Below are 25965 nucleotides of genomic sequence, written 5' to 3'. Positions count from 1 at the left end.
GAAATAATGTGGGCCTACTGATGAACTCTGATTGATCTAATTAGCACTGTTTATTATTCACTTCGAACACAATTGAGAGTTTAGAGAACTAAAGTTTTTCTCTTTTCTTCCAGACTCATGGACCAGCGGCTATGACGTTTTTCAATATTTCCCAGACTCTCCTCAAACACATAGTTCGTCACTGGCCAGCTAACTGCCAATGGACCGGTTCTCTCGCCGTGTCCCACAAACTCCACCCTTGTCGGGGGCTGTCGACGGACGGCTCTGCTTCTCAGACACGAATTAGTGAAAACTCAATAGAAGTTTTCAGCCATGTCTACCCACGAGATGACATGACCAATGTGACAGCTAAAATCTTGTCCAAAGTTGGCTGCCAGCTTCACAACCGGCCGCACCACCCCCTGTGGCTTATTAAAGAACGCATCAAAGACCATTTCTACCGCTCCTACATCGGACGCACAGGAAACCCCATCTTCTCCGTACATGACAATCTCAGGCCGGTGGTGACGGTGGAGCAGAACTTCGACAGTCTGCTCATTCCTCCAGACCATCCCAGCAGGAAAAAAGGAGACAATTACTACCTGAACCGCTCACACATGCTGCGGGCCCACACCTCCGCCCACCAGAAGGAGCTGGTGCGTTCAGGTCTGGACTGTTTCCTGCTGGCTGGAGATGTGTATAGACGAGATGAGATCGACTCCAACCACTATCCTGTCTTCCATCAGATGGAGGGAGTGCGGCTTTTCTCAAACCATGAGGTTAGAGTTGTGACTTTAATGGACAAGAGGAGAGTCTGGCTAAAAGAAATTTGAAATGTGACAAAACAAAACAAAAAACGTGGAAATTCACTATATTTGTGACTCTGGACCAGCCTTAAGTAGCACAGGCCAAACATACATTATATGGGTCAAAATGATCGATTTCTCTTTTACGCCAAAAATCAATAGGATATTAAGAAAAAATCATGTTCAATGAAGATATTTTTTACATTTCCGACCGTAAATATACTGTATCAAATTTAATTTTGAATTAGTAATATGTGTTGTGAAGAACTTCATTTGGACAACTTTAAAGGCGATTTTTTTTTTCTTTTTTTTTTTTTCACCCTCAAATTACAGATTGTTGTTTAACTAATACTAATAAATTATTAAAATGATATTAATATATAATATATATTTCCATTTATATTTATATATATTCAGAATTATAACTACATATTCGCTATTTACGTTTATATATTCTGACTTAAAACTGTATATTCTGATTCATTTCTGTATATTTATGTTTTAAATTTATATATTAATATTTTTATCTTTATGTTCTGATTTACTCCCATATATTCAGACTCACACCTACATATTCTGATTTACATTTATATATTCAGGTTTATAAAAATATATTCTAATTTACCTCTATAAATTTTCATTTATATATTCAGATTTGATCAAATTATTTTCTGTTGGAGCATTAACATAGTAGCATAGTAATATATTATTATATTAACCTTCTAATGCATTCGGGTCCTTTTTGACCCAGAATAGATATGCAAAAAAAATAAAAAAAATAAAAAATACAATTAAAAAAAAAACACATTGCATATATATATATATATATATAAAATTTGAATGTAAAATAAAATAAAATTTAGCATTTTCCTCATATCTCTCAACCTTTTGGGGCTGAATTTTGTTGATAAACATACGTATGTACACCTGTTGACGAACCACTGCAGAATGAAAATTAATCATTTTTTTCCTATAAAACTGAAAGTTTGTGCAAATAAAATAAATGTATCTTACTTGATAATTTCAGAGTAATATTTAAGTTGTTTTGATGTTGTTTTGTTAAAAAAAATTTAGGTTTCATAAATTTTGACTGTTTTTGAGAAATCATGAGTTATAAATTCAAAGGTTTATGTGTAATTTTAAAGAATTGTTTTTTTAATAAAAAAGGGGTAGATGCAGTAATAACATGGTAACAACAAGGTAACATTTCATTCTCGTTCATCATCGCATTTTCTCGTTAATGAGAAGTTGCTGATACAATATACTTATATAATAAGTTTACAATATAATGATTCTTTTGAATAATGAATGCAAAAATACTATAAAGTTTTGTTTTTATTCATTATGAGAGTTAATGTGTTAATATTAATAATGTTAATAAATACTGCTACCACTACTACTGCTTTTTGGCCATTTGCCAGAAAAAAAAAAACTGTTGGGTGATGACCTTTTAGCTGGGTTTTAAGACTTAAATTTATTTCAATTTGCTGAATTACATATTTAGTTGTGTTGTTGATTTTTCATTGGAACTGAGATAAAAGAAAGTATTAAAGCATAGAAACGTCACATCTATAGTTCATACCTGTCAGAACCCCCTACTTATCTGTGTAGAAAAAGCAGTTTATTTAAAGCATCCAGACTATAATAAGGAGGCTGTTTAAGGACAAGCGTCAGAGAAGTCATGATGAAATCTTAACATAATCTTTCTGAGTGTGGTTAAATATACACATTTGTTTTCACCATTTCTCTTTCTGATAGCTGTTCGCTCGAGTGGAGAACGGTGAAGAGCTGTCTTTGTTTGAGAGCGGTGGCCGCCGCACGCCTCAGAAACAGGAGACGCACACGCTGGAGGCTGTCAAACTGGTGGAGTTCGATCTGAAACGGGCTCTCACGCGCCTCGTGCGACACCTTTTTGGGGAAGGTAGCAATCCTGTGATGTTCGCACTTGTTTTTCCTCACTTCCTCTGTCCAGCTCTGCTCCATCTGCTTGTTTCTGTCTTGCAGATTTGGAGATCCGCTGGGTGGACTGCTACTTCCCTTTCACACATCCCTCCTTCGAGATGGAGGTGCGCTTTCAGGGCGAATGGTTGGAAGTGCTGGGCTGTGGGGTGATGGAACAGGAGCTGGTCCGTTCAGGTGCACTGATACAAACACTGTCTACAGAAGCAATGATTATTCAAAATAAGAACTGCTGAGTCATAAACATCAAACAGAAAGTTGAGGAGAGTTACACATTTCCAGTGAGCAGATTCACAACCACCAATGAGAGTTCAGATATGGTAGCTGTCACGATTCATCTTGTGATAAAGTTCGAGACAGCAGTCAGCTATTAGAAAACAACAGTCCGTCGAGATGCAGACATGCATTTAATTGCTGTCAGTGCAAACGCACCATTAGACAGCAAGCAATAACAAGGAACCTCTCGAATTATTGACCCCAAACATGTGCAATGGTAAAAATGTAGCCGTCATGATAGACATATTTGCACTGCTGTAGGCGAAATGGTTTCAAGTTATTTAAACATGAGATTAGTGTTGCCAAGTCTGTGTTTTTCCCCCAAAATTGGGTTACTTTAAAGGTGCCATAGAATGGAAAACTGTATTTACCTTGGCATAGTTGAATAATAACAGTTGTGTAGATGGACATGACATACCGTGAGTCTTAAACACCATCGTTTTCTCCTTCTTATATAAATCTGGTGTTTGCAAAAGACCACTGAAAAAGAGGCCAATTCTAACATAACACAGACCATGACATTATAGTCACAATCATTAATAGTCACGCCCCCAGCATTTGCATAGCCCAATCATTAAAAGTTCTGCAGGTAGGCTATTGTGAAAAACAAAGTGAGGACAATAGCGAAAATGGCAGATCACGGAAATAAATGGTATGTTCCAGGTTGTGCAGGGGATGTTAAGTGCAGGGATGGGTTGGTGTCTGTACTCAGAAAGGCACGGAAAACAAATAACGCATTCTAATAAAATAAGGCGAGACACTAAAGGGACATGGTTAGCTTCTTGCAAGCGATAGCCTGTTACATTGTAGTACATAAGATTTCACTTACCACATAAACAGAGTAAGGAGAGATGACTGCGCGGACGATGACGAACGATTTACAGATCCTGATCACTGCTGACAGCATCTAAACTTGTCAAATGTGCTAAGTACTGCCGCTGTAGTATAACTTTACACAGAGCACATGCAATCACAAATCACACATTTTCCTCCATGTGTTTCCTTCCTGCTGTGTGAGAGCTAAATGAGCCGCTCTGTGAAACAGCCAATCAGAGCAGAGCTCATCATTATTATTCATGAACCTTCCAAATAAGGCAATAACAGACCATTTCATTCTAGGGACAAATCCTAGGTTTGTAAAATTACTTGTAAAACCGTTTCTGGAGAGTTTTTGCCCTTTCTTATGCCATATACCTTCTATGTAGATATCAGAGAACAATTTAAAATATTGTATCAATGCATTCTATGGCACCGTTGTTTTTAATGTCTGTGGGTTGAAGTGACACCAGTAATGTGATATTTTGCTTCTGGAATGCAAATTTTACTAGGGGAACCCCACCAAAACATATGTATTTTAACCCCTGGAATGTGATTTTTACTAATTGGGCTAGTTTTGAGTAGGAATTGGCTGGGTTTTGTTGTGAAAACCTGGCCACCCTGCAGATGTTCTCCATGAGGTTGATATGGCAGCCCATTTCCCTGACATTAAAAAAAATGCTTTGGCATAAATGGCATAAAATGTCGAAACTATGGCACAGTCATAATTATGACCTGAAAAGTCAGTATTATAAGTCATAATTATGAGATAATAAAGGTAAGATTTACATATTAAGTCATGATTTTTAATTCAGAATGCAAATTTATCTTGTGATTATGAATTAGTATGTCAGTTTTATTACCTTATTATTTTCTCATTTTGACTTCTGATGATTTTTTAGATGTCATTATATCAACTTTTTCTGATAATTAATGTGACGAAATGACAAAATCTAACATGTTTTGTGACAAAAAATAATTGCATTTTTTTCTCAGAATTGAACCTTTTTATTCCAAACTTTTTTTATTCCAAATTTTTACTTTTCATTTTACATCTTTTTGTCATCAATGACTTTTTATGTCATATTTTCTATTTTTGTCATAATTGTCTTATAATTTTGACTTAGTATCCCATATACAGTTGAGGTCGAAAGTTTACATACACCTTGCAGAATCTGCAAAATGTTAAATATTTGACAAAAATATACATGTTATTTTTTTATTTAGTACTGACCTGAATAAGATATTTCACATTGAAGATGTTTACATTTAGTCCACAAAAGAAAATAATAGCTGAATTTAAAAAAATCAGCCCATTCAAAAGTTTAAATAAACTTGATTCTTAATACTGTGTTGTTACTTGAATGATTCACAGCTGTTTGTTTGTTTAGTGATAGTTGCTCATGAGTCCTGCTGTTCTTCAGAAAAATCTTTCAGGTCCCACAAATTCTTTGGTTTTTCCTTCCAACAAATTCTTTCCAACAATGACTGTATCGTTTTGAGATCCATCTTTTCACACTGAGGACAACTGAGGGACTCATATGCAACTATTACAGAAAGGTCAAACGCTCACTGATGCTCCAGAAGGAAACACAATGCATTAAGAGCCGGGGAGTGAAAATTTTTGAACAGAATGTGTACATTTTTCTTATTTTGCCTAAATATTATATTATTTTCATTTAGTACTGCCCTTCAAAAGCTATGGAAGATACTTACACGTTTCCCAGAAGACAAAATAAGTTAAAATTACCCTGATTTTTTTTATTTTAAAAGTTTTCACCCCCCAGCTCTTAATGCATCGTATTTCCTGCTGGAGCATCAGTGAGCATTTGAACTTTCTGTAATAGTTTCAAATGAGTCCCTCAGTTGTCCTCAGTGTAAAAAGATAAATCTTATGTGAACTTTTGTACAGGGTCAGTTTTCAAAATTCAACTATTATTTTGTCTTGTGCACTATATGTAAATGTCTTTTAGATGAAATATCTTGTTCAGGTCCGTACTAAATAAAAAATAACATGCAATTTGTATGAGCCTTCTTATTTTGGTAAAATAATTCACATTTTGCAGAATCTGCAAGGTGTATGTAAACTTTCGACCTCAACAGTATAATTATGGCTTTTTATGAAAATGCATACATAATTATAATGAATTACCAAAGCCCTTATGTGGCAAAAATGGGCTCTATAGCTTAAAGTTAAAATATAAAATACTGAAATACAGACCCACATCCCAAAGTCAAGGATGAGGAATAACTTGTTTTTAGAATTTAGAAGTTGAGCTATTTGTGTTACAATATTAGTTTTATTGATTTGGGTGACTGATCTTGTCTTTTAGTCTTCTTTAAGTTCCAAATAAAAAGAGCAAGTAATCAAATGACATTAAGAACTTTTTTCCACTGGATTTTCCAAAATAGACATTACCACATGGTTATACAGATTTTTTTTTTCTTTTGTAGCGAAAACAACTGCATCATAACAGTCTGTAACCATTATATAAATTCATAAATATATTTTTTAATGAATTAAAATTTTTATATTAATTGTGAGTGTTGTTAAGAGTCAGATTTATACACGAGTGAATACTGCATGTCACAGAAACTTGAAGACTGTTTGTGGTTTTTGCATTCGAGTCTGATATTAGCCTGTTGGTGAACTATCCATAAATAAAATATGCTTATATTTAGCATTTCCCTGGACTCCGACCATTATCAGATGAGCTTGTCACAAGGCATTCTGGGCTTTCCATATCAGCAAAGGATGCATGAGATGCTGGTCAAAATGGGAAACCCAAAACAGCCTTCACATAGTGTGTGTGAGATGCATAAAAATTAAGCTGGTTAGAAGGTTTTCCAGCCACTCTAAGAGAGCCTGGATAGCAATGGCCACACCTTCGAGTTGTAAAGAATGGCGTTCTGCCTCTGCCAGTAGATGGCGGTGTTGTGCAGTTCTGTGTGAGGCAACCAGCCCTCATAAAGTGAATGGGATAGTCCCATGCAAGGGAGATCCAAGCGCACCAGTCAAGGGGGAGGGGAAGGACACGCATGACTGCAGAGACATGGTTTTCCTCCCCTGGGATGGAGCCGTATGACCGGCCCTCCCTCTCCACTGGCCCAGTCATCTCACTCCTCACTGCCACTTAATTCTTCAATCTCATCTGCTCTCTTCATCGATCCTGTCTGTGTTAAACAGCACAGCGTCCCCCGCCGTCTGCACGTCGACATGTGGAACATGTAACGGCCAATTAACGACAGTGCCACTCAATGGCGAGTGATCGCTTTTTTCTCACTGTGATTTTGCACTCAACATGTAACATTTGACTTAATGTTTTGATATTTACAAGTAAGGTCCATCTTTATTCTAAAAATGCATTCTATATGCAAATTTGGCTTTTTGCGTCTTCTTCATTTGATTTATTTTGCATGGTAATTTACTAATAATTATAAATTAAAAAATTGAAAAATAATAGTAAAGACGTATAATGTAACAAAAGATTCATTTTTATTCATCAAAACAATCATGAAAAATATTATTCAGCATAACTTTTTTCAACTTTTTTCAAAATCTGAAGACTTGAATAATGATGCTGAAAATTTAGGAATAAGTTACATTTTACAACATATTCATATAGAAAACAGTTATTTTAAATTGTAATAATATTTCACAAAATTACAATTTTTACTATATTTGTTATTAAATAAATGCAGCCTTGGTGAGCAGATAAGATTTTGAGAAACAAAAAATCATACTGACCTCAAACTTTTAAACAGTAGTAAAAAGAGAAAACAAACATATAAAATATTATATATTATTATTATTATTATAAAAAAAAAAAAAAAAAAACAGACCCTGGGCCACAAAACCAATCATAAGGGTATTTTTTCATTTTTTTTTTTTTTTTTTATAAGATTTATTTATCATCTGAAAACTGAATAAATAATATTTCCATTGATGTATAGTTTGTTGTTTTGTTGTTTTGTAGGATAGGACAATATTTGGCCGTAATACAATTATTTGAAAATCTGGAATCTGAGGGTGCAAAAAAAAATAAAAAATTTAAAAATTGCCTTTAAAGCTGTCCAAATAATGTTCTTAGCAATGCATATTACTAATCAAAAATTACATTTTGATATATTTACGGTAGGAAATTTACAAAATATCTTAATAATCATAATTTTAAAATAAAGATCAATAATTTGTGGCTATTGCTACAAATATGCCTGTGCTAATTAATGCCTGTGGTTTTGTGGTCCAGGGTCACATATATAAATGAATATTCAAAATAAAGTGTTCACATGACTCAAAATTCAGACTAATGCAGAAATGTTGAATGTTTTATTTAGACTTCTTGTAATCTGAAAATTTGTTTAATAGGATTATTGCAGTTGGATTATGCATGCATAATCAGAATATGGCCAAATTAACACTGGAATATTCTTATTCATGTAATTCCAGTCGGTGTATTCAGTAGATGGCCCCTCCCTGACAAAGAATATTTTTCTGCATTTATCTTTAGGTCCTCTTGTGTGTTCTGGCATTTTGAATCCATCAATAATTGAAAGCTGAAGGCAAGTCCTTAAGAGCCCCAGTCTCTCTCTCTCTCTCACTTTATTTTTTTATTCTCCATTCCACTCTTCCCATCATCTCTCTCTCTCTTTGAAACCACTCACGGTCCAGCTTCCGTCTCTTCTGGTGTACTGGAAGGCTCATGCTCCCCTGCATTGTTTTGGCAGCGCGGAAACATAGCATTTCTTGTAAAGAGCTTTCTATTTATGGTCCTCACATCTTCGTACGTGGTTTTTATCTTCTGTGCGGATGAAAAGAGGTCACTAAGGCTGATTGTAGACCGAATGAATGACCAATATCAAATTCAGTAGTTGTTTTGAAGCTGTGCTTTCGTTTTTATGAAAATTTGAGTCTGGAATGATAATATAAAAATTGATTTCCACAGCAAGGGCACCTGTAATCCTGCTTTGATTGGACTTTAGTAGAAAGTTTGTGTCTTTCGCAGTGCTGTGCCTGACAGGAGTACAGATTACCGAGGGTGCGTCTCTCTTCCTGTTCTGTCTGGTTGTACTCAATCACTGCTTTATCCCTGTGTACACCCACTCGAGTGGCAATGCATATTCACAACTGGGTAAGCAAAGCCCTGTCTCCAGACAGCTGTCAGCAGGCCTTGCTCCCCTCCTCAAGGCTTTGCTGCTCAGACGGGTGTCATTCTAGCAGCGTTTAGGCAAACCGCTCCTTCCTGTCTAGGTTACGGGGCTTGTTTAATCAAAGTTTTCATCGTACTGTAGAAGCCATTATAATGAATTTCGACAAACCCACACAGTTTGTGTCAAATAAAATGGCTTATTAACTGAATATCTGTCAGAAGCTGCAGGAAGTGTCTAAGTACTAAGTACTGTTGCCATAGATGATATTCTGATATTCTGTGTGATTTATTCCTTGGTCCAGAATGATCATGTACATGTTTGTAAAGGGTACATGTATAAAAAACATGGTATTACTATTGCACCATGTCTAAAAACCGTGGTAGTGTTAGGTACTTTTCATTAGAATTCGAAATGAGGGACACCAAACCCCAAACATATATAGAGTCAATTATTAATGTGATATTTTTGACCCTGGACCACAAAACCGTTCTTAAGTAGCATGGATATATTTGTAGCAATAGACAAAAATACATTGTAATTTTTCTTTTATGCCCAAAATCATTAGGATATAGTAAAGATCATGTTCCATTTAGTAAATGTCCTACCGTAAATATATCAAAATTTAATTTTTGATTAGTAATATGCATTGCTAAGAAGTTCATTTGGACAACATTAAAGGCGATTTTCTTTAGGCAAGTATTTAGATTTTTTTGCACTCTCAGATTCCAGATTTTCAAATAATTGTATCTTGGAAAAATATTGTCTTATCCTTACAAACCATATCTACTAATAAAATTGTTATATATTAATGTTTTTTTTTTTTTATATATATAGAATAATCTTACATTTGTTTGCTCATAAGCAGATATAAAGGATTATTCTGTTACAGTAGATATTCTGAATATTGAATATATATCTGAATATATATGAGTGATATTCTGGATATTCTGTCCCAAAAACATCTCGGCCAAATAAATGATACCTCAATGGAAAGCTTATGTATTCTTATTTATTTCAGGTGATGTATAAAAATTGACCCTTATTACTATTTTTTTTTTTTTTTTTTTGGTCCAGGGTCACATTTATATCAATACAACTAGTTGTCTATAAAACATTTAAGAGTGGGTCAACCTATTCACATTATTCATATATAATGTTGTATTATTTTGAGCTATACTATATATATATATATATATATATATATATATATATATATATATATATATATATATGCCACTTTATTACTTTACTGTTATCTGAAATATTTTATATTGTGTATTTATAAATATAACATTTTTATTATAATTAATTTTATATATATTTTTATCATCACATTTCTTTTTTTTTTCCCAGCACTTTCTGACCAAAATTAAAACCAGAATTTTACACTACATTCACGGCCATTTTACTTCCTTAATGTGTCATATTTTTGAGTGTAACTCTCAGGAAAAAGTACAAAAGCTGTCACTTAGGTGGTACCCTTTTAAAAGGCAGTAATTTAGGTACTAATATGTACATGTATTGTACCTTTTGAAAGGTTACCATCCTAGTAAGAGCATTTGTACCTTTTTTTGTGAGAATACAGCCTGTTCACTGAGGAAAAGAATTTTGAATTAGGCTTGAACTTAGCCATTGCAGATATATTAGATCATGAAAATTGGCCTTTATATGACAGGTGGTTGTAAAGGAGGGTTTGAAAGGTGCATATATATTAAAAAAAAAAAAAAAGGTGTTTCAGAGGTGGAATGAGTTACTACATTTTAATGAAAGATTACAAACACAAACATATTTTTCTGTGGAATAAGATTGCTGTCCGATTGCGTATGCACATCTCATTTACACTTGGCCACATAAATATGTCTCTGCAATACTGATATAAAACCAATCCACTGTTCCCATGATATATGCAGGTATTAGCGTCCATAATGGCGCTAATGCCAGCAGCAAAATTTTGTTCGATCTGTTTATCCCCATATTGCGACTCATGTTAGGATTGTGCTTTCTTCATCCATGTCTATGTTACCCAAACATCCAGGTGCATTAGATTCGGCCAAAACAAATTATATCTCATGTGTAACCACTACAGAGACGTCAGAGCCAGCGGTAAATTCCAGAAGATCTGGCCAAGGTGAGGCACTCTTGTGCGGTTTCATGAGTGCAGAACGGCCGCTGAAAATACAGAGCTCTCATGTCCAAAAACTTCTACGCAAATTTGAAAAAAGGTGTTATCTTTATTAACAAACAGCATATATGTGAACTATGAACAAGTACATTTTTACAACTACATTCTGTGACACAAAAACAGTAACATTTATAAAACAATACTGGATTTTGTGGAGTACAATTAAAAAAGAAATGTATTGTTCTAGCTTTTGTTCTAGATCTATCTATCTATCATTCTTTCGCTCTGTTCTATCGTTCAATCTGTCGTTCTATCTATCTGTCGTTCTATCTGTCTATCAATCTATCTATTGTTCTGTCGTATCTACCTATCGTTCAATCTATCTGTCGTTCCATCCATCCATCTGTCCATCCATCCATCCATCCATCCATCTATCGTTCTATCGTTCTATCTAATCTAAACAATCAGAAGCTCTCATGTCCAAAAATGTCTAAGCCAATTTTAAAATAGACTATATTTTTATTAACAAACAGCATATTTGAACTATAAACAAGTACATTCTCACCTAATAACCATTCCGTGACACAAAAACAGTAACATTTATAAAACGATACTGGATTTAGGCGTCCGCCATGACACTCGCTGTAGGAAGTACTGCAAGCGAAGTGATACGATTACAAACTGTGAAACAGCTGTTGGAGTCCTGATATGGCTCTAATATCACACTCCGATCAGCCAATCAGATTCAAAGACCACAAAGAACTGTTGTATAAATAATGGTAATGTCTGATTATAATTGTGTTTATTGGACTGTTATCAGAACAGTCAAAATGCAACAAAGTGACCAAGTGTAACTTTTCTCATTCTCCCCCTGGCGATGTTACGAATTGACGCGAACAACCGGCAATGACATTCAGCGCTATCATTCTCGTCGAAAAAGACAGAAAAACTGAAGGTGTAAGGAAAGGGAGTTTTTTTCCCCCTAACTGCTGGAGTTTTTCCACAACTGCTGACAAACTGACCCTCCTCTGCATCGACTGTCGTCATACGTGCGCAAACACAAACTCGCTCGCACTCAGTCTCCTCTTTGACTTCTTTCGATGTCCCAGCCCTCTCCTTGGTTCCTCACCGGACTGCAGGGATTCTGTCAAATCCTCTCCGCTGTTCTCCTTCGCTCCCCCCTCCATTCTCATTTTCACTCTTCCAACTCTCTCTTTCTGCCTTTCTTCACTGCGGCAGAGCAGTGTGGCTCCGTTGCTATGGCAACTTCTCATTCAGTCTTCTCGCACCCCCCTTATTTCACACACACCCATCCGCACTCACACATTCCCTCTTTTCTCTTCAGAGCGGTAGGACAATAAAAATCTGCCAGCAAGACAACATTAAACGTGTGGCGGCCGGCGGGGGTATGGGGACGGGTGAGACGGGGAGGAGAGAAAGCAGGAACGGGGCGTCCTGGGAAGTCGAAAGGTTATTTATTCGGCTCTGAGCGTGACCGCCATATGCTAAGCGTGGCATAAGTGTGCCAGAGGTGGTGTGTTTGGTTTGGGGGCGGAGCTTCGCTAATGAAAGGGGAGGAGGGGTAACGGTGCGGCACGGGTTTGGCGCTAGATCCACTTAGTTATTCATTAGAGCGCGGCGTGTAATCCCCGGACGCATCAATTCTGCAGCGGGCCCAGGACAGAGCCCTGTGGGACTCGGCGGGACCGTCCGCAGCATATGGGACCCGGTGTTAATGACGGCACGCGTCAGCGGCGTGGTCGAGGTTTAGTCACGCCCTAGAGGGCGGGGGGCCCGGGGAATGTGATTAAAGCCGTGTTTGGTGACAATTAACGGCCCTTCAAGTCACACGCCCTGGGGCCTCTGGGACGGCAGGGGAGCAGGGGGCGGCTGGTAGGTGGGGAAGGTACCAGCTGAGCTCTCTTTCTGGTTCAGGTGGCGCTTTCAATCTTAGTCTTAATCCTCAATACCCCCCGCCCTCCTGCACTGAATAAATCATGTGCCAGTTGTGACCGGCTCGGCTTAAAGCTCTCTCTTTCATACGCACATGTGTCTTTGGCCTCATTACAGGGCTTCTGTCAGGATGCTTTGTTTTTGACGAGCTGGCAGTTTTTTAATCAGTCAGCCTTCCTTCAGTCAGACTCGGCTTCCTCTAGATCTCCCTCACCCTTTGTCTTTCTCAGTTGCTGTGTCTTTTAGTGCTTCCCTGGCCTGATAAATAACGTACCTTTGTATTACAAAAGCAGTAGCAAGTTAGACAATGGGTATAATGTAGTACAGGGCAAAATAAATGTGTGAAACTCACAAAGAAATGTTCAGGTGATATTTCACACCGAAAACTAGAAAATATTATACATAAAGGAAATCAAACCTATTGTTATGACCACAAACAGTTTGTGCAGTACAATAAAGCTATTTAAAAAAAAAAAAAATCTATAGGTCTAGCTTTTGTTCTTTCTTCTATCAGTTGTTTCTCTCATATTGTATCTATCTATCTATCTATCTATCTATCTATCTATCTATCTATCTATCTATCTATCTATCTATCTATCTATCTATCTATCTATCTATCTATCTATCTATCTATCTATCTATCTATCTATCTATCTATCTATCTATCATTCTGTTGTTCCATCCATCTATTGTTCTATCTATCTATCTATCTATCGTTCTATCTATAATTCTATATCTATATATCAGAAAAACACATTTCAAAAAAGTTATAAATTGATTTGTATTTTAATGAGTGAAATAAGTATTTGATCCTCTATCAATCAGCAAGATTTCTGGCTTCCAGGTGTCTTTTATACAGGTAACAAACTGAGATTAGGAGTACTCTCTTAAAGGGAGTGCTCCTAATCTCAGCTTTTTACCTGTATAAAAGACACCTGTCCACAGAAGCAATCAATCAAAGTCCAAACTCTGGCCAAGACCAAAGAGCTGTCCAAGGATGTCAAGATTGTAGACCTACACAAGGCTGGAATGGGCTACAAGACCATCGCCCAGCAGCTTGGTGAGAATGTGACAACAGTCGGTGCGATTTAATGCGCAAATGAAATCTATCTATCTATCTAACGTTCTATCATTCTGTCGTTCTATCTATCGTACATTCATACATTCCCCCTTTCATTTCTGTTCCTTTTAAAAGGCAAACACACATACTCGGTCACAGTTGCCTCCTGCACGTCTGGTCTCTCGGGTTTGCACTGTTAGTGCAAACATTTGCTTGTGCACTGTTCCGTCTCAGCCATCACACCCGAGAGAGGGGGACAAATAGTCCTGGACACTTTAGCGGATAGAGTCATCGAAAGGACAGAGAGGGAAAAAAGGCAATGAAGAAGCAGAAATGAGTGAATGAGATCTATGTTTCCCTCGTCGGGTTATGTATTTCTCCGGCCTATTTACTGAAATGAAGGCTTTGCCGTAGCGCCTAAGGCTTGCATTGTGTAATGTGGACTAAATTACATCCCATTTAGACAAGCACCCACAGCTGCTTGTGATATGTAGCATGTTCAATTTCAGCCTGGATAATCAAGTTCATCTCACTCGGACCGGTTGTGCGGATGTGTGTTATGTAATATGCATGTGGCTGTTTTGTATGCAACAGCTTGTGGTCACAGGGAACAGATCGTTCAGCAGAAAAAACAGGGGTTTTGCATTCATCAAATGACATACTCTTGTCATTGTACTTTAGGGATGGCTTATTTTTAGGCAAGTCAAATATGTTTTATCTTTTAAATCAGCAGATACAAGTGTCCCTGCAATTTTCTGCATGTCATGGTTTTTGGCAACCTAGGCTCATTACAAAAATGTGCATTTGCCTACATTTTTGCAAAACTCCAACAAAAACGTAGCTATACATAAAATTCACTGTCGTTTTCAGCTGAAATGAACACTAGGCTTGTAGAAGCAATCTAAAATGGCATGGTTGTTTCTGCAAATGTGTTTTTACCTGTGCTGTTTATGTGAGTTAATCAATGTCTTATGAATAAGTTTCATACAACCTTTATGTCCTTTCTCGAGCTTAAATGTTTGGAACCTCATTGCCTTTTATAATTTGGACAAAACAGTTGAAATGTTTATCAAATTCGGCTGAAGAAAAAAATAATGAGTTTGAAACAAAGTAAAGGTAAAAGCATGATTTAGTAGAGCAATTTTTTTTTTTTTTTTTTTTTGGGGTGAGCTATCACTTTAAGAAGTTGTTTTATGTAATCAGGACATATAAGCGCTGTAATATGAAGGGTCAAAGCAGTAATCTGCATGAATCTGAATAGCATCATTTCTAGTGTCTTTTGAGTGTCAAACCGTGTATCGCGTCGCTTCACGGTTGCTATGTGTGTCTTGAACTCTATGCTCCATGTTTGAGTGGGTGTGTGTGGGAGCTGCACATGTTAGCGCGGCGAATACACGGCTACGGCTCTGCCTGACTCAGCAATCAATGGCGCCGATGCTGCTGGAATGACAAACAGGTGTGCTAACGACTGGCACCCTGCCCACCTGAGGCCATCTTCATCCTTGTAACTGATCAGCAGCACTCTTGGGGAAGAGAGAGAGCGCCTTTCAGAAAGAAAGCAATTGTCAGAGATGCTTTCAAGGAACCTGGAAAGAGTATTGTCAGTAGGACAGGATGGGAACATAGACGCTTGCTAGTACACTATTGATAAACTCCTTTGGAAGGCTCTCAGAGGTTGAAAAAATAGTTGATAGTGTGGCTAAAAAGCTGAATCAGTGGATTCACAGTGCCTCTATACTCAAGGAAAGGCACAGGGTTTTCCCACAATCTTAAGTTCTGTTGTACAACACAATAGTTTACGATGGAGCAATGCCAGCATTTATGTCACTTGTTTTGAAGTAAAACCTGTGCACATCCTTATATATGCTTTATAGTATATATGTGTTGGCCAAGCCCTGAATAGCCACTATTTTATCCAATAGTTCATTATTATGGGAGTCTATGGCAGCCCTATCAAAGGAACATAGGAAAATTATGTAATTTGGCACACTTGTAGTGATGGTCGTGAATAGTAATCTGACCAATTTTGGAGTCTCTAGGACCTACTCTAGGACTCTACCAGTTTAAATATTCCACATTGAAGTGGTTATAACTTTTTAACCTTTTGCTCTAGAAAAATGTCTTACATTAAGACTCTTTTTTTGCAGCTACTCATTCAGTTTTTTCTGGACTGAGCTGCACAGAAATGGCTGAAAATATTTTTTTATTTATATTTGTTCAAAAGGTATGATGTAGTGAACTTAACGAGGTTGTTCAGAAATTGGTTCAGAGGCTGTATCTTGGCCAAACTTTGAACAGTTTAAACAAATATTGGTGTGCTTCATCAGAACTATGATCTGAAGGTCCATGCCAAATTTAGGAGTAGCACCACCTACAGGTCATGAGAACTGTAAAATTGATGTTTTTGCTTATAACTTTTGAACAGGTTGTCAGAAAATCATCTTGGAGTTTGTGGGTTCTTTGCATCATGTTGAATTTGGGGATACTGATTTTGGGCCGCCATATTGAAATTTGTCATAAATTGCAATATTTTTTTGACCATTTTGACATATTGGCACAAAAATTGGTAGAGATCATCACTAGCATGTCCCAGAGGTACCTGAGAATTTTGAACAAAGCGTCACCTAGTGTTCCAGAGAAATATGGATTTTTGCAGAAACGCATATAACTTTTGAAAACATTGTCCAAATTGAACTTGTCTCTGTCAATACATTCCTTGCCTTATGGCAATACTGATTGATGTCTCATTTGTCATTTTCTATCAGTGTGGCTGTCCACCATATTGAAGTAAATATTTTTTTTTTTTGCTACTCCTCCTACAAATTTCGTCCAATTTAGTTCGAACTGATCTTATGATATTTGGACTAGTCCAAAAAACTGTGGATTTTTTGATATTGACTACCGTTCTCAAGAAATGCATCTGAAGTTGGCCTTGCCTGTGTTTGTTGATTATGCTAGTTAGCTTAGCTTGCTAAAAGGTTACTGTGCTAAGCTGTTGCCATTCTTTCTAATTTGACTCTTCAGCTATAAGCTACGTTAACATTAAGTCAGCTTAACATGCTAATGTTAACACGTCCATTACTGTTTATTGTTTTGTTCACTTGGATGTACTTTACTGTTTTGCTCTGCTAACCTGGTTGTCCATTATTGTTTTGTTTTGCTCACTTGCTTGTCCATCACTGTTTTGTTTTGCTCACTTTTGTTTTGTCAACATGGATGGTTATTACTGTTTTGTTTTTGTTTGTTTTAGTTTTGTTTTGTTGACTTGAATGTCAATTCCTGTTTTTGTTTTTGGTTTTGGTTTTGTTTGTGTTGATGTCCAGTACTGTTTTGTTTTATTTTGTCCACATGGATGGTTATTTTTGTTTTGTTTTTGTCCATTACAGTTAAAGAAAAAGATTTTTCTTGCTCTCAGTTATTGGAGTGTTCTACTGCAGTTTCCAGCTTTCTTGTGTTACTTTTAATCTGGAAAAAAATGTGTCCATTTATAGCTTCATTAACTGTGTGTTTTCAATGCTTTGTGTCTTAAAAACATGGGTAGCCACTTAGAAAATGCTTTTATCCATAGCATCTTGCGTGCATTGTTACTGAAACAAGCCCCCTGAAGCAACCCTGGGTTAAGTGTCTTGCTCTTGCCTAGCGGGGATCAAGCCAGCAACTTTCTGATTAGAGAAACACTAGGCTTTAGCTGCCACACTGTAAGGCAACCACTGCTGCTTGTCTGTGGTTAGAGAAAACCTCATTACTATTGTAGATGCTCTACATCTTTATGCATATCCATGTGCTAATTAGCATCAACTTGTAATTGCATCATTTTGTGTGTCGGTTCACTGAGGCACCACAGAAACCACAGGTTTTTTTTCTGAGTGATGCCAAGCGGAAAGGTGTGTGTGTGTGTGTGTGTGTGTGTGTGTGTGTGTGTGTGTGTGTGTGTGTGTGTGTGTGTGTGTGTGTGTGTGTGTGTGTGTGTGTGTGTGTGTGGACTAAAATACATCTTTGGTTTGTGATGTGATTTCTTGTAAAAGTGGTGTGTATAATCTGTGCATTATCAGGATGAACATGACATGCTTCAGACATCTTCAAGTAGACACTGCACAATTGTGAATACTATGAATAGAGATCTAACTGTGGCAAATGTCTCGTTTAAGGCCATTTTATGTTCCCATTTGCATCTGAACCCACTGGTTGCTCCTTGCAGTGACACTATTGTATTGGTTGATAGAGAATTTGTAGGCTCACTGTTTGAGGACAATGCATAATGTATGAATTAGATAGATATATATGACTGTAGGTAGTCATTTGTTGATTCTGTAAGCATTGCGCTCAGTGTTTGATTGTTTGCTTGATATCATTGTTTCACTCTCGCTCTGCTATATAATTATAACAGCCATCGATCCGGTTATTTGGCTTTGCTGCATATTTATGAGCCGGGACTGTTTGAACTTACGGAAGACTGAGCAAATCAATCATTTCCATCTCACTGCAATTTCTTCGATTACTACAGCAATATGCAAGTTTGGTATCATAGCAACAGTCCAAGAACAACCATATGCTTGGATTTTTCGCAGTTTCCTCTATTGAACCAGTGCTTAATGAGAGCCGTTTAGACAAATTTGTTGCATCCCGTTTTTTAACGCTTCAGGGACGGGTGCGGACTCATTTGCCTGCTTAGTTAGATGGGCTGACATGTTAATTCCCTTCACATCAGAACATCTCCATCTAATATTAATGGGACCAGGTGGTGACTTTGCATATTTATTGTTTACGACATGTAATCTGAGTTTATGGACAAAAAGATGCCCTTAACTTTATTATCATAGAGTATATTTTTTTCAGTCCCCTAAGATGAAGTTAAATATCAAACATTATAAACAATATTTTCCTGCTAGTTTTCATCTGATTCAAGGTCAGGGGTCATTACTGTGGCGGGATCCTTCCCTACTCGCAGTGCAATATATCTCTTGTGCTTTATTTGAAACAACAAAGCAAAAAGAGGAAAGAATGAATGCATGACTGGATAATTAAGAATTAATCGAAGTTGTTGGAAATAGATGCTAATGGAATGCAAAGATGCCAAATCAAACGGATTGAGAGCATAAATTTTATATTGCACAAGCCTGGAGACTTAATTAATATACATAATAATTAATTTCGATCAACGGTCTTGTAATTGGGGTCTTTTATCACCCTTGTGGCCCCTTCCAACTTTTCAGACATAAAAGATACTGATCAGAATAAAGGCCAAAATGAATTTAGAAAAATCGCTTGATGTGCTGGAGAGTCACCATGTGTCATGTTGACCATACATTGTGTTCAGTGCATGTACCAGTTTTCAATCAGTAAAGCAAGATAGATTACTCACAAATTGATGTGCTCAAATTCAGAACAATCACCCAAGTGCGTGAATGGATATTTTTACATTTATATTCGACTCATGATGTACGGCTGTATTTATAAAAGTGATGCCCTATTTTATGCAATGTCACATGGCTTTTGCAGGAATTTTCACCCAGTTCAGCAGAAAATGTCCTAGACTGTGACCTGGTTCCCTGCTCAGTTTGAGTTTGGAAACTGTTCAGTTGTGTTTCTTTCCATGGTATATTTATTTATTATGATATGCTATGTAGAGTTGTAAAGTTGAGTCAATTTGAAACAATGAGAGTCTATCAATAACTATGCCAAATTAGCACCTGTTAGTGACAGCCTAATTTTTAAACTTGTTACTCATTCTGGTGTGTGTGTGTGTGTGTGTGTGTGTGTGTGTGTGTGTGTGTGTGTGTGTGTGTGTGTGTGTACCTGGTATTCATCACGTTGTGGGGACCAAATGTCCCCACAAGGATAGGAATACCAGTAGATTTTGACCTTGTGGGGACATTTCTCAGGTACCCATGAGGAAACAGGCTTATAAATCATGCACAATGAGTTTTTTTGATGAAGTAAAAGTGTGCACAATCTCCTGTGAGGGCTAGGTTTAGGTGTAGGGTAGGTGTAGGGCGATAGAAAGTACGGTTTGTACAGTATAAAAACCATTACGCCTATGGAATGTCCCCATAAAACATGTAAACCCAACATGTGTGTGTGTGTGTGTGTGTGTGTGTGTGTGTGTGTGTGTGTGTGTGTGTGTGTGTGTGTGTGTGTGTGTGTGTGTGTGTGTGTGTGTGTGTGTACCTGGTATTCATCACGTTGTGGGGACCAAATGTCCCCACAAGGATAGGAATACCAGTAAATTTTGACCTTGTGGGGACATTTCTCAGGTCCCCATGAGGAAACAGGCTTATAAATCATGCACAATGAGTTTTTTTGAGGAAGTAAAAGTTTGCACAGTCTCCTGTGAGGGCTAGGTTTAGGTGTAGGGTAGGGTTAGGGCGATAGAAAATACGGTTTGTACAGTATAAAAACCATCACGCCTATGGAATGTCCCCATAAAACATGTACACCAGTGTGTGTGTGTGTGTGTGTGTGTGTGTGTGTGTGTGTGTGTGTGTGTGTTTCATGTTTGTTAGTTTCTTTGTGTAGTAATAACAAAAAATTATCATGGTACACTCTTAAAAATAAAGGTGCTTCACGATGCCATAGAAGAACCTTTTTTGTCTAAATGGTTCCATAAAGACTCTTTAACATCTGAAGAACCTTTCTGTTTCACAAAAGGTTCTTTGTGGCAAAAGAAGGTTCTTCAGATTATAAAAAAGTAAGAAAGAGATGGTTCTTTAAAGAATAGTTCTTTGTGGAACCAAAAATGGTTCTTCTATGGCATAGCTTGAAGAACCTTTTAAAGCACCTTTATTTTTAAGAGTGTAGCCATAGTTTTGAACACATTTCTGTAGTAACTACTTTTTTCTTGCTGTTGTAAAATCACATTAAATACTAAATATGATACCAAATCACAGTTAAACTAAAAATCTTTTCCGAAGTTAGTTCTCATGTATTTCTAATTTGGTTTATCTTCCAAATGCAATAAACATGTCTGTTTAATTTAGTTTAGTTTATGCAATGTTTATTGCTAATAACAAATCAGTGTTTGAGCTGCATTTGTATGCCATACATATGTTTTTTAAAAAGTCTCTTCTGCTCACCAAGCCTGCATTTTTTTGATCGTAAGTACAGCAAAAACAGTAAAATTTTTAAACTTTTAAAATGTAATTTATTCCTGTGATTTCAAAGCTGAATTTTTAGCATCATTACTCCAGTCATATGATTCTTCAGAAATCATTCATATATTTTGATTTGCTAAAAAAATGTCTTTGCCATCACTTTTGATCAATTTAAAGCATCCTTGGCAAATAAAAGTATGAAATTATATGAAAATTAATAAAAATAAATACATATTTAATTATACCAAATTTTAAAATATATTCAAAAAAAAAAATTAACAGTAAAAATATTTAACTGTTTTTGCTGTACTTTGGATCAAAGGCTTGGTAAACAGAAGAGATTTATTTAAAAAAACATTAAAAATCTTACTGCTCAAAAACCTTTGACTGGTATTTTGGTAACAAGGTTGCAAAAAATCCTCCTGAGGTTGATTATCAACATTTAAAGGTTAAAGGAATAGTTCAGCCAAAAAAAGAACATTTGCTGAGAATTTACTCACCCTCAGGCCATGCAAGATTATTTGGAGAAATTTAGCATTACTTGCTTAGCAATGGGTCCTCTGCAGTAAATGAGAATGAGAGTCCAAACAGCTGATAAAAACATCACAATAATCCACAAGTAAACCACCATTAAGATGTCCACTATCCAAAATATTGCTTTCTCCAGTGAAGAAGTCATCATCTCTGAATCAGGAGAGACATCTGCACAGATCAAACAAGCAAAAACAATCCAAAACAGCTTTAAAGGGGTCCTATTATGATTTTTCACTTTTTGAATTTTAGTCAGTGTGTGTTGTGTATGTTAGGGCAATAAAAAACATCTACAAAGTTACAAATCTCAAAGTTCACCCCAAAGGGAGATAATTAGTTTTAAAAAAATGTCTTTTCAAGAACTACAACGAACGGCTCCTTTGGACTACAGCGTCCAGAGCCGCGCCATTTGAGTTATATTAAAAATTATCCTGGCACTCCCAAGCTTTAGAACGGCATAGACTGGTGTTTCTCTCCATCAGTCCAAAACAAGTGCATCGATTCCATAATAAAAAGTATAAAACCCTAAAAAGAGTTTTTGTAAGAAAAATATCCATATTTAAAACGTAAGAATCACTTTAATCCAGCTTGCGCAGTTGTACACGGAACTTGCTGCTTTGGGAAGGGATGTGGCAGGACTGAAACGGCGTCTTAGCTGTTCGCCAATCACAACGCAGTGGGACTGCTAACCAATCACAACACATTTTGTTTTTCGAAAGGCGGACCTTCATCAAACCCGGAACTAACTGAGCCATTTGTGCCAGCCTGGGGAGAAGCCTATTGTAATAATGTAAATTATGTGAAAAATAATGCGTTTTTCGAACCACCAAGCATGAGAGCATGTTCTAGTGCACCCCCAAAACTAAGTAAAGACTTTGTAAAAGAGCACAATAGGACTCCTTTAAACAAATATGTGGGGGGATTTTGATATGAGAGACAAAAGGAGATGGACTTTTTCACTGGAGGAAATGTTATTATGGATTATTAACTTGTGTTTTGGCCAAAAGTGAGAGTTTTCAGGTAAAAATTGCCTTAAAGGGATAGTTCACCCAAAAATGAAAATTTGATGTTTATCTGCTTACCCCCAATGCATCCAAGATGTAGGTGACTTAGTTTCCTCAGAAGAATACAAACGAAGATTTTTAATGAAAACCGGTGCTGTCTGCCAGCCTTATCATGGGTGTGGATGGGCACCAGACCAAAAACATGCACAGACAAATCCAAATTACACCCTGCGACTCGTGACGATACATTGATGTCTTAAGACACGAAACGATCGGTTTTTGAGAGAAACTGAACAGTATTTATATCATTTTTTACCTTTGATACACAGCCACGTCCATCTGTAATGTGCACGAGTTTGGCATTAGTCACGTCACATGAGCACGCGCTCTAGCGTAGAATACGCAAACGCCGTAAGGGGAAATCAGTGAAAAGTCCCGGATGAGTTTGCGCAAACTAATGTAATCTTTTAGCTTTAAATCGGTTTAAACAATCAGGATAAGCGCAAGTATTTACCATTTTGAATAGCCGCTATACCCACAATCTCTGTGCTCTGTGTAAACAATGAGTGTCGTATACATGCGACAGATCGCTTCCGGCGTTTGCGTATTCTACCACAGAGCGCGTGCTCATGTGACGTGACTGATGCCGAACGCTTACTCAGGAGAGATGGACGTGGCGTTGTAACAAAGGTAAAAAATGATATAAATACTGTTCAGTTTCTCTCAAAAACCGATCGTTTCGTGTCTTAAGACATCAATGTATCGTCACGAGTCGCAGGGTGTAATTTGGATTTGTCTGTGCATGTTTTTGTTTACTTTTAAAGGTCTGGTGCCCATCCACACCCATGATAAGGCTGACAGACAGCACCGGTTTTCGTAAAAAATCTTCGTTTGTATTCTTCTGAGGAAACTAAGTCACCTACATCTTGGATGCATTGGGGGTAAGCAGATAAACATCAAATTTTCATTTTTGGGTGAACTATCCCTTTAATGATGGATTTGTTTTTCACAAACATGCAGCTTTTGTCTTCTCAAGATGTTAATTGATGGACTGGAGTGGTGTGGATTATTGTGATGTTTTAATCAGCTGTTTGGACTCTCATTCTGACGGCACCCATTCACTGCACATGATCTGTTGGTGAGCAATTGATGTAATGCTACATTTGTCCAAATCTGATGAAGTAACAAGTTAATAAATGTTCAGAAATGTCTAATTTTAGGTGAACTATCTCTTTAAAGGGGTCAACGGATGCAAAACTCACTTTTACATGTTTGAACATTATTGTGTGTTGGCAGTTTGTGTGCACAACCGCCCTACAATGATAAAAATCCACAGAGTGGTATTTTTTTTTAATCTTCAAAAGTAATATCCCCTTTTGAAAACGGGTCATTTTTAGCTTCTTGTGGGTGTGACGGCACACAGACAGAGGCCACTCCCACGATAGTTGATTGGCATAAGCACCTTACCTTAGACCTGCCCTCACCGAGCTGAAACAGTCTGACTCCGATCGCCATTGTGTGACTCAGGTGCAGGGGAAGACAAGAATGTCTCTGATTGAGCGATTGAGGTGTTCTGTTGTTGGATGTAATAATGAAAAAGCAGTCGTCTTTACTCCGGACATCTGAGCCGCTGAAGATGCAGAGGATTAACATTACTTTCGTTGTTTGAAAGGAAAGTGCTGATCCCGATTTACATATGCCTCTATGTTCATGCGAATCATTCGTGATGCAGCTTCACCCACAGCAGAAGTGAGTATAAGGTTTTTTTTTTGCTTTTTCGGCCAGTTTTGCCACTAAACGTGGCTAAATGCGGCTAAAGTAAACATTACGGCTCATTATTCCAGGACATAGAGGGGCGGGGCGAGCAGAGCTCATTAGCATTTAAAGGAACATGCAACGCAATATCTCGCTCTAAATAGGGCTGATTTTGACAAGGTAAAGAGTTTTTTACACTACCATTGAGAAATTTAAACCAAAGTATGTTGTAGACTTCTAAAGAATCATATCAACTTGTGGAAAATGGGCATCTGATGACGCCTTCAAGAACCGCCTTTTAACAATGTAAAAATTGCTTTGAGTTTTGTAGCCTTTTCATGAAAAGAAATGCAATACCCTTTGAACATGTGCCAAGCAATCAGCATCAATACTCATCAGTGCTGTTGTATAACACGCTGTATACTCCATCCCTCCAAATGTCTCCCCATCACACTGCTTTAGCAAGAATTTTCAGAGTTTAAAGTGAACCGGTTGCTCAGGTCATGACCGAGACCGTGACCTAGTCTAGATTCGGCTGGTTCACTGCTCTTTTTCAGCTCCGAGTTTGGGAGACACAGACTAACTGCGGAGCTCCAAGACAGAAATGCGAATGAATATGTCACTGTGAGTGTTGGGCTTTCGTGTCCCCAGGCAGCTGCTGCAATGGGACCAGAGAGCAGCCAGACAGAGCAATCATCCCCGCGCAGCCAAGACACGCTAATTGAGATGTAATAAGTTTGTAAATGAACCAAGCATGCTAATATATCTGTTTATCCATATGAGGTTTCGCTGGCGTCTCACAGAGGTGCAACTATTAATTAAATGTATTCAAACGAAAAGCCCTTGTTTATGACAGGTAGCACACTTTATAATACCACGCCACGTCATTGATTATTAGCCGCGTGCGTCGGAGCACAAGCCATGCACGCGATGCCGAAAGCAACCTTTAATTTGGAGAGGATTAAATGCGAATGGCAGCGGAGGAAGTTTTTGTGAAAGTGGAACTCTACGTGGCTTAGTTTTTATCCAGCGTTTAGAGGAGGTTAAGCCACATTGTCAACCTCTCATGAATAATTAGCTGTACTTGCTGCTGCGGTTTATAAAAGGAACTTGGTTGTCATCGTCCTCTAAGTAGAGGACAAAATGAGCATGGCACAACAAAAAAGGCTCCAGAGGACGGCCCAATGAGATGGAGATAAATGAGGACGCTGTCAGCCAAGATTTTAGCGCAGGTCAGTGTTGGAGTTCAGAGGATTTCAGAGCAGATTAAACACCGCTGGGCACCCAATGCTAATTGGGTAATTTGGTCATTTTGGAGGTTAACTTTTTAGATTATTCCAAGTTTGGTTTTAGTCAAAAAGACCATAATAGGCAGAGAAGAGCAACAAACTAAGACAAACTGATAGTGAATTACAGAAGCATTGAATTAGCTGTGTGCTAATAGATTTTCAAAAATCTTTAA

The 25965-nt window shown here is 37.3% G+C and overlaps 1 protein-coding gene across 1 annotated transcript in view; it reads left to right on the top strand.

Moving 5' to 3' along the window:
• Positions 1–117: 117 nt before the first annotated feature.
• fars2 (phenylalanyl-tRNA synthetase 2, mitochondrial) overlaps positions 118–25965 on the top strand; it is a 107713-nt gene continuing 81865 nt past the window's right edge. Inside the window, exons 1-3 of the mRNA XM_073830869.1 lie at positions 118–758; positions 2544–2706; positions 2790–2921. Coding sequence (XP_073686970.1) covers positions 132–758; positions 2544–2706; positions 2790–2921 — 922 coding nt within the window. The 5' untranslated portion in view covers positions 118–131. The remainder of the gene's footprint in view (positions 759–2543; positions 2707–2789; positions 2922–25965) is intronic.

Source organism: Garra rufa, chromosome 24 (genome assembly GCF_049309525.1).
Source record: "Garra rufa chromosome 24, GarRuf1.0, whole genome shotgun sequence".
Classification (NCBI taxonomy): domain Eukaryota; kingdom Metazoa; phylum Chordata; class Actinopteri; order Cypriniformes; family Cyprinidae; genus Garra; species Garra rufa.
The sequence above is the reverse complement of the archived record's forward strand: the minus strand, read 5'-3'. Positions and strand labels throughout refer to the sequence as shown.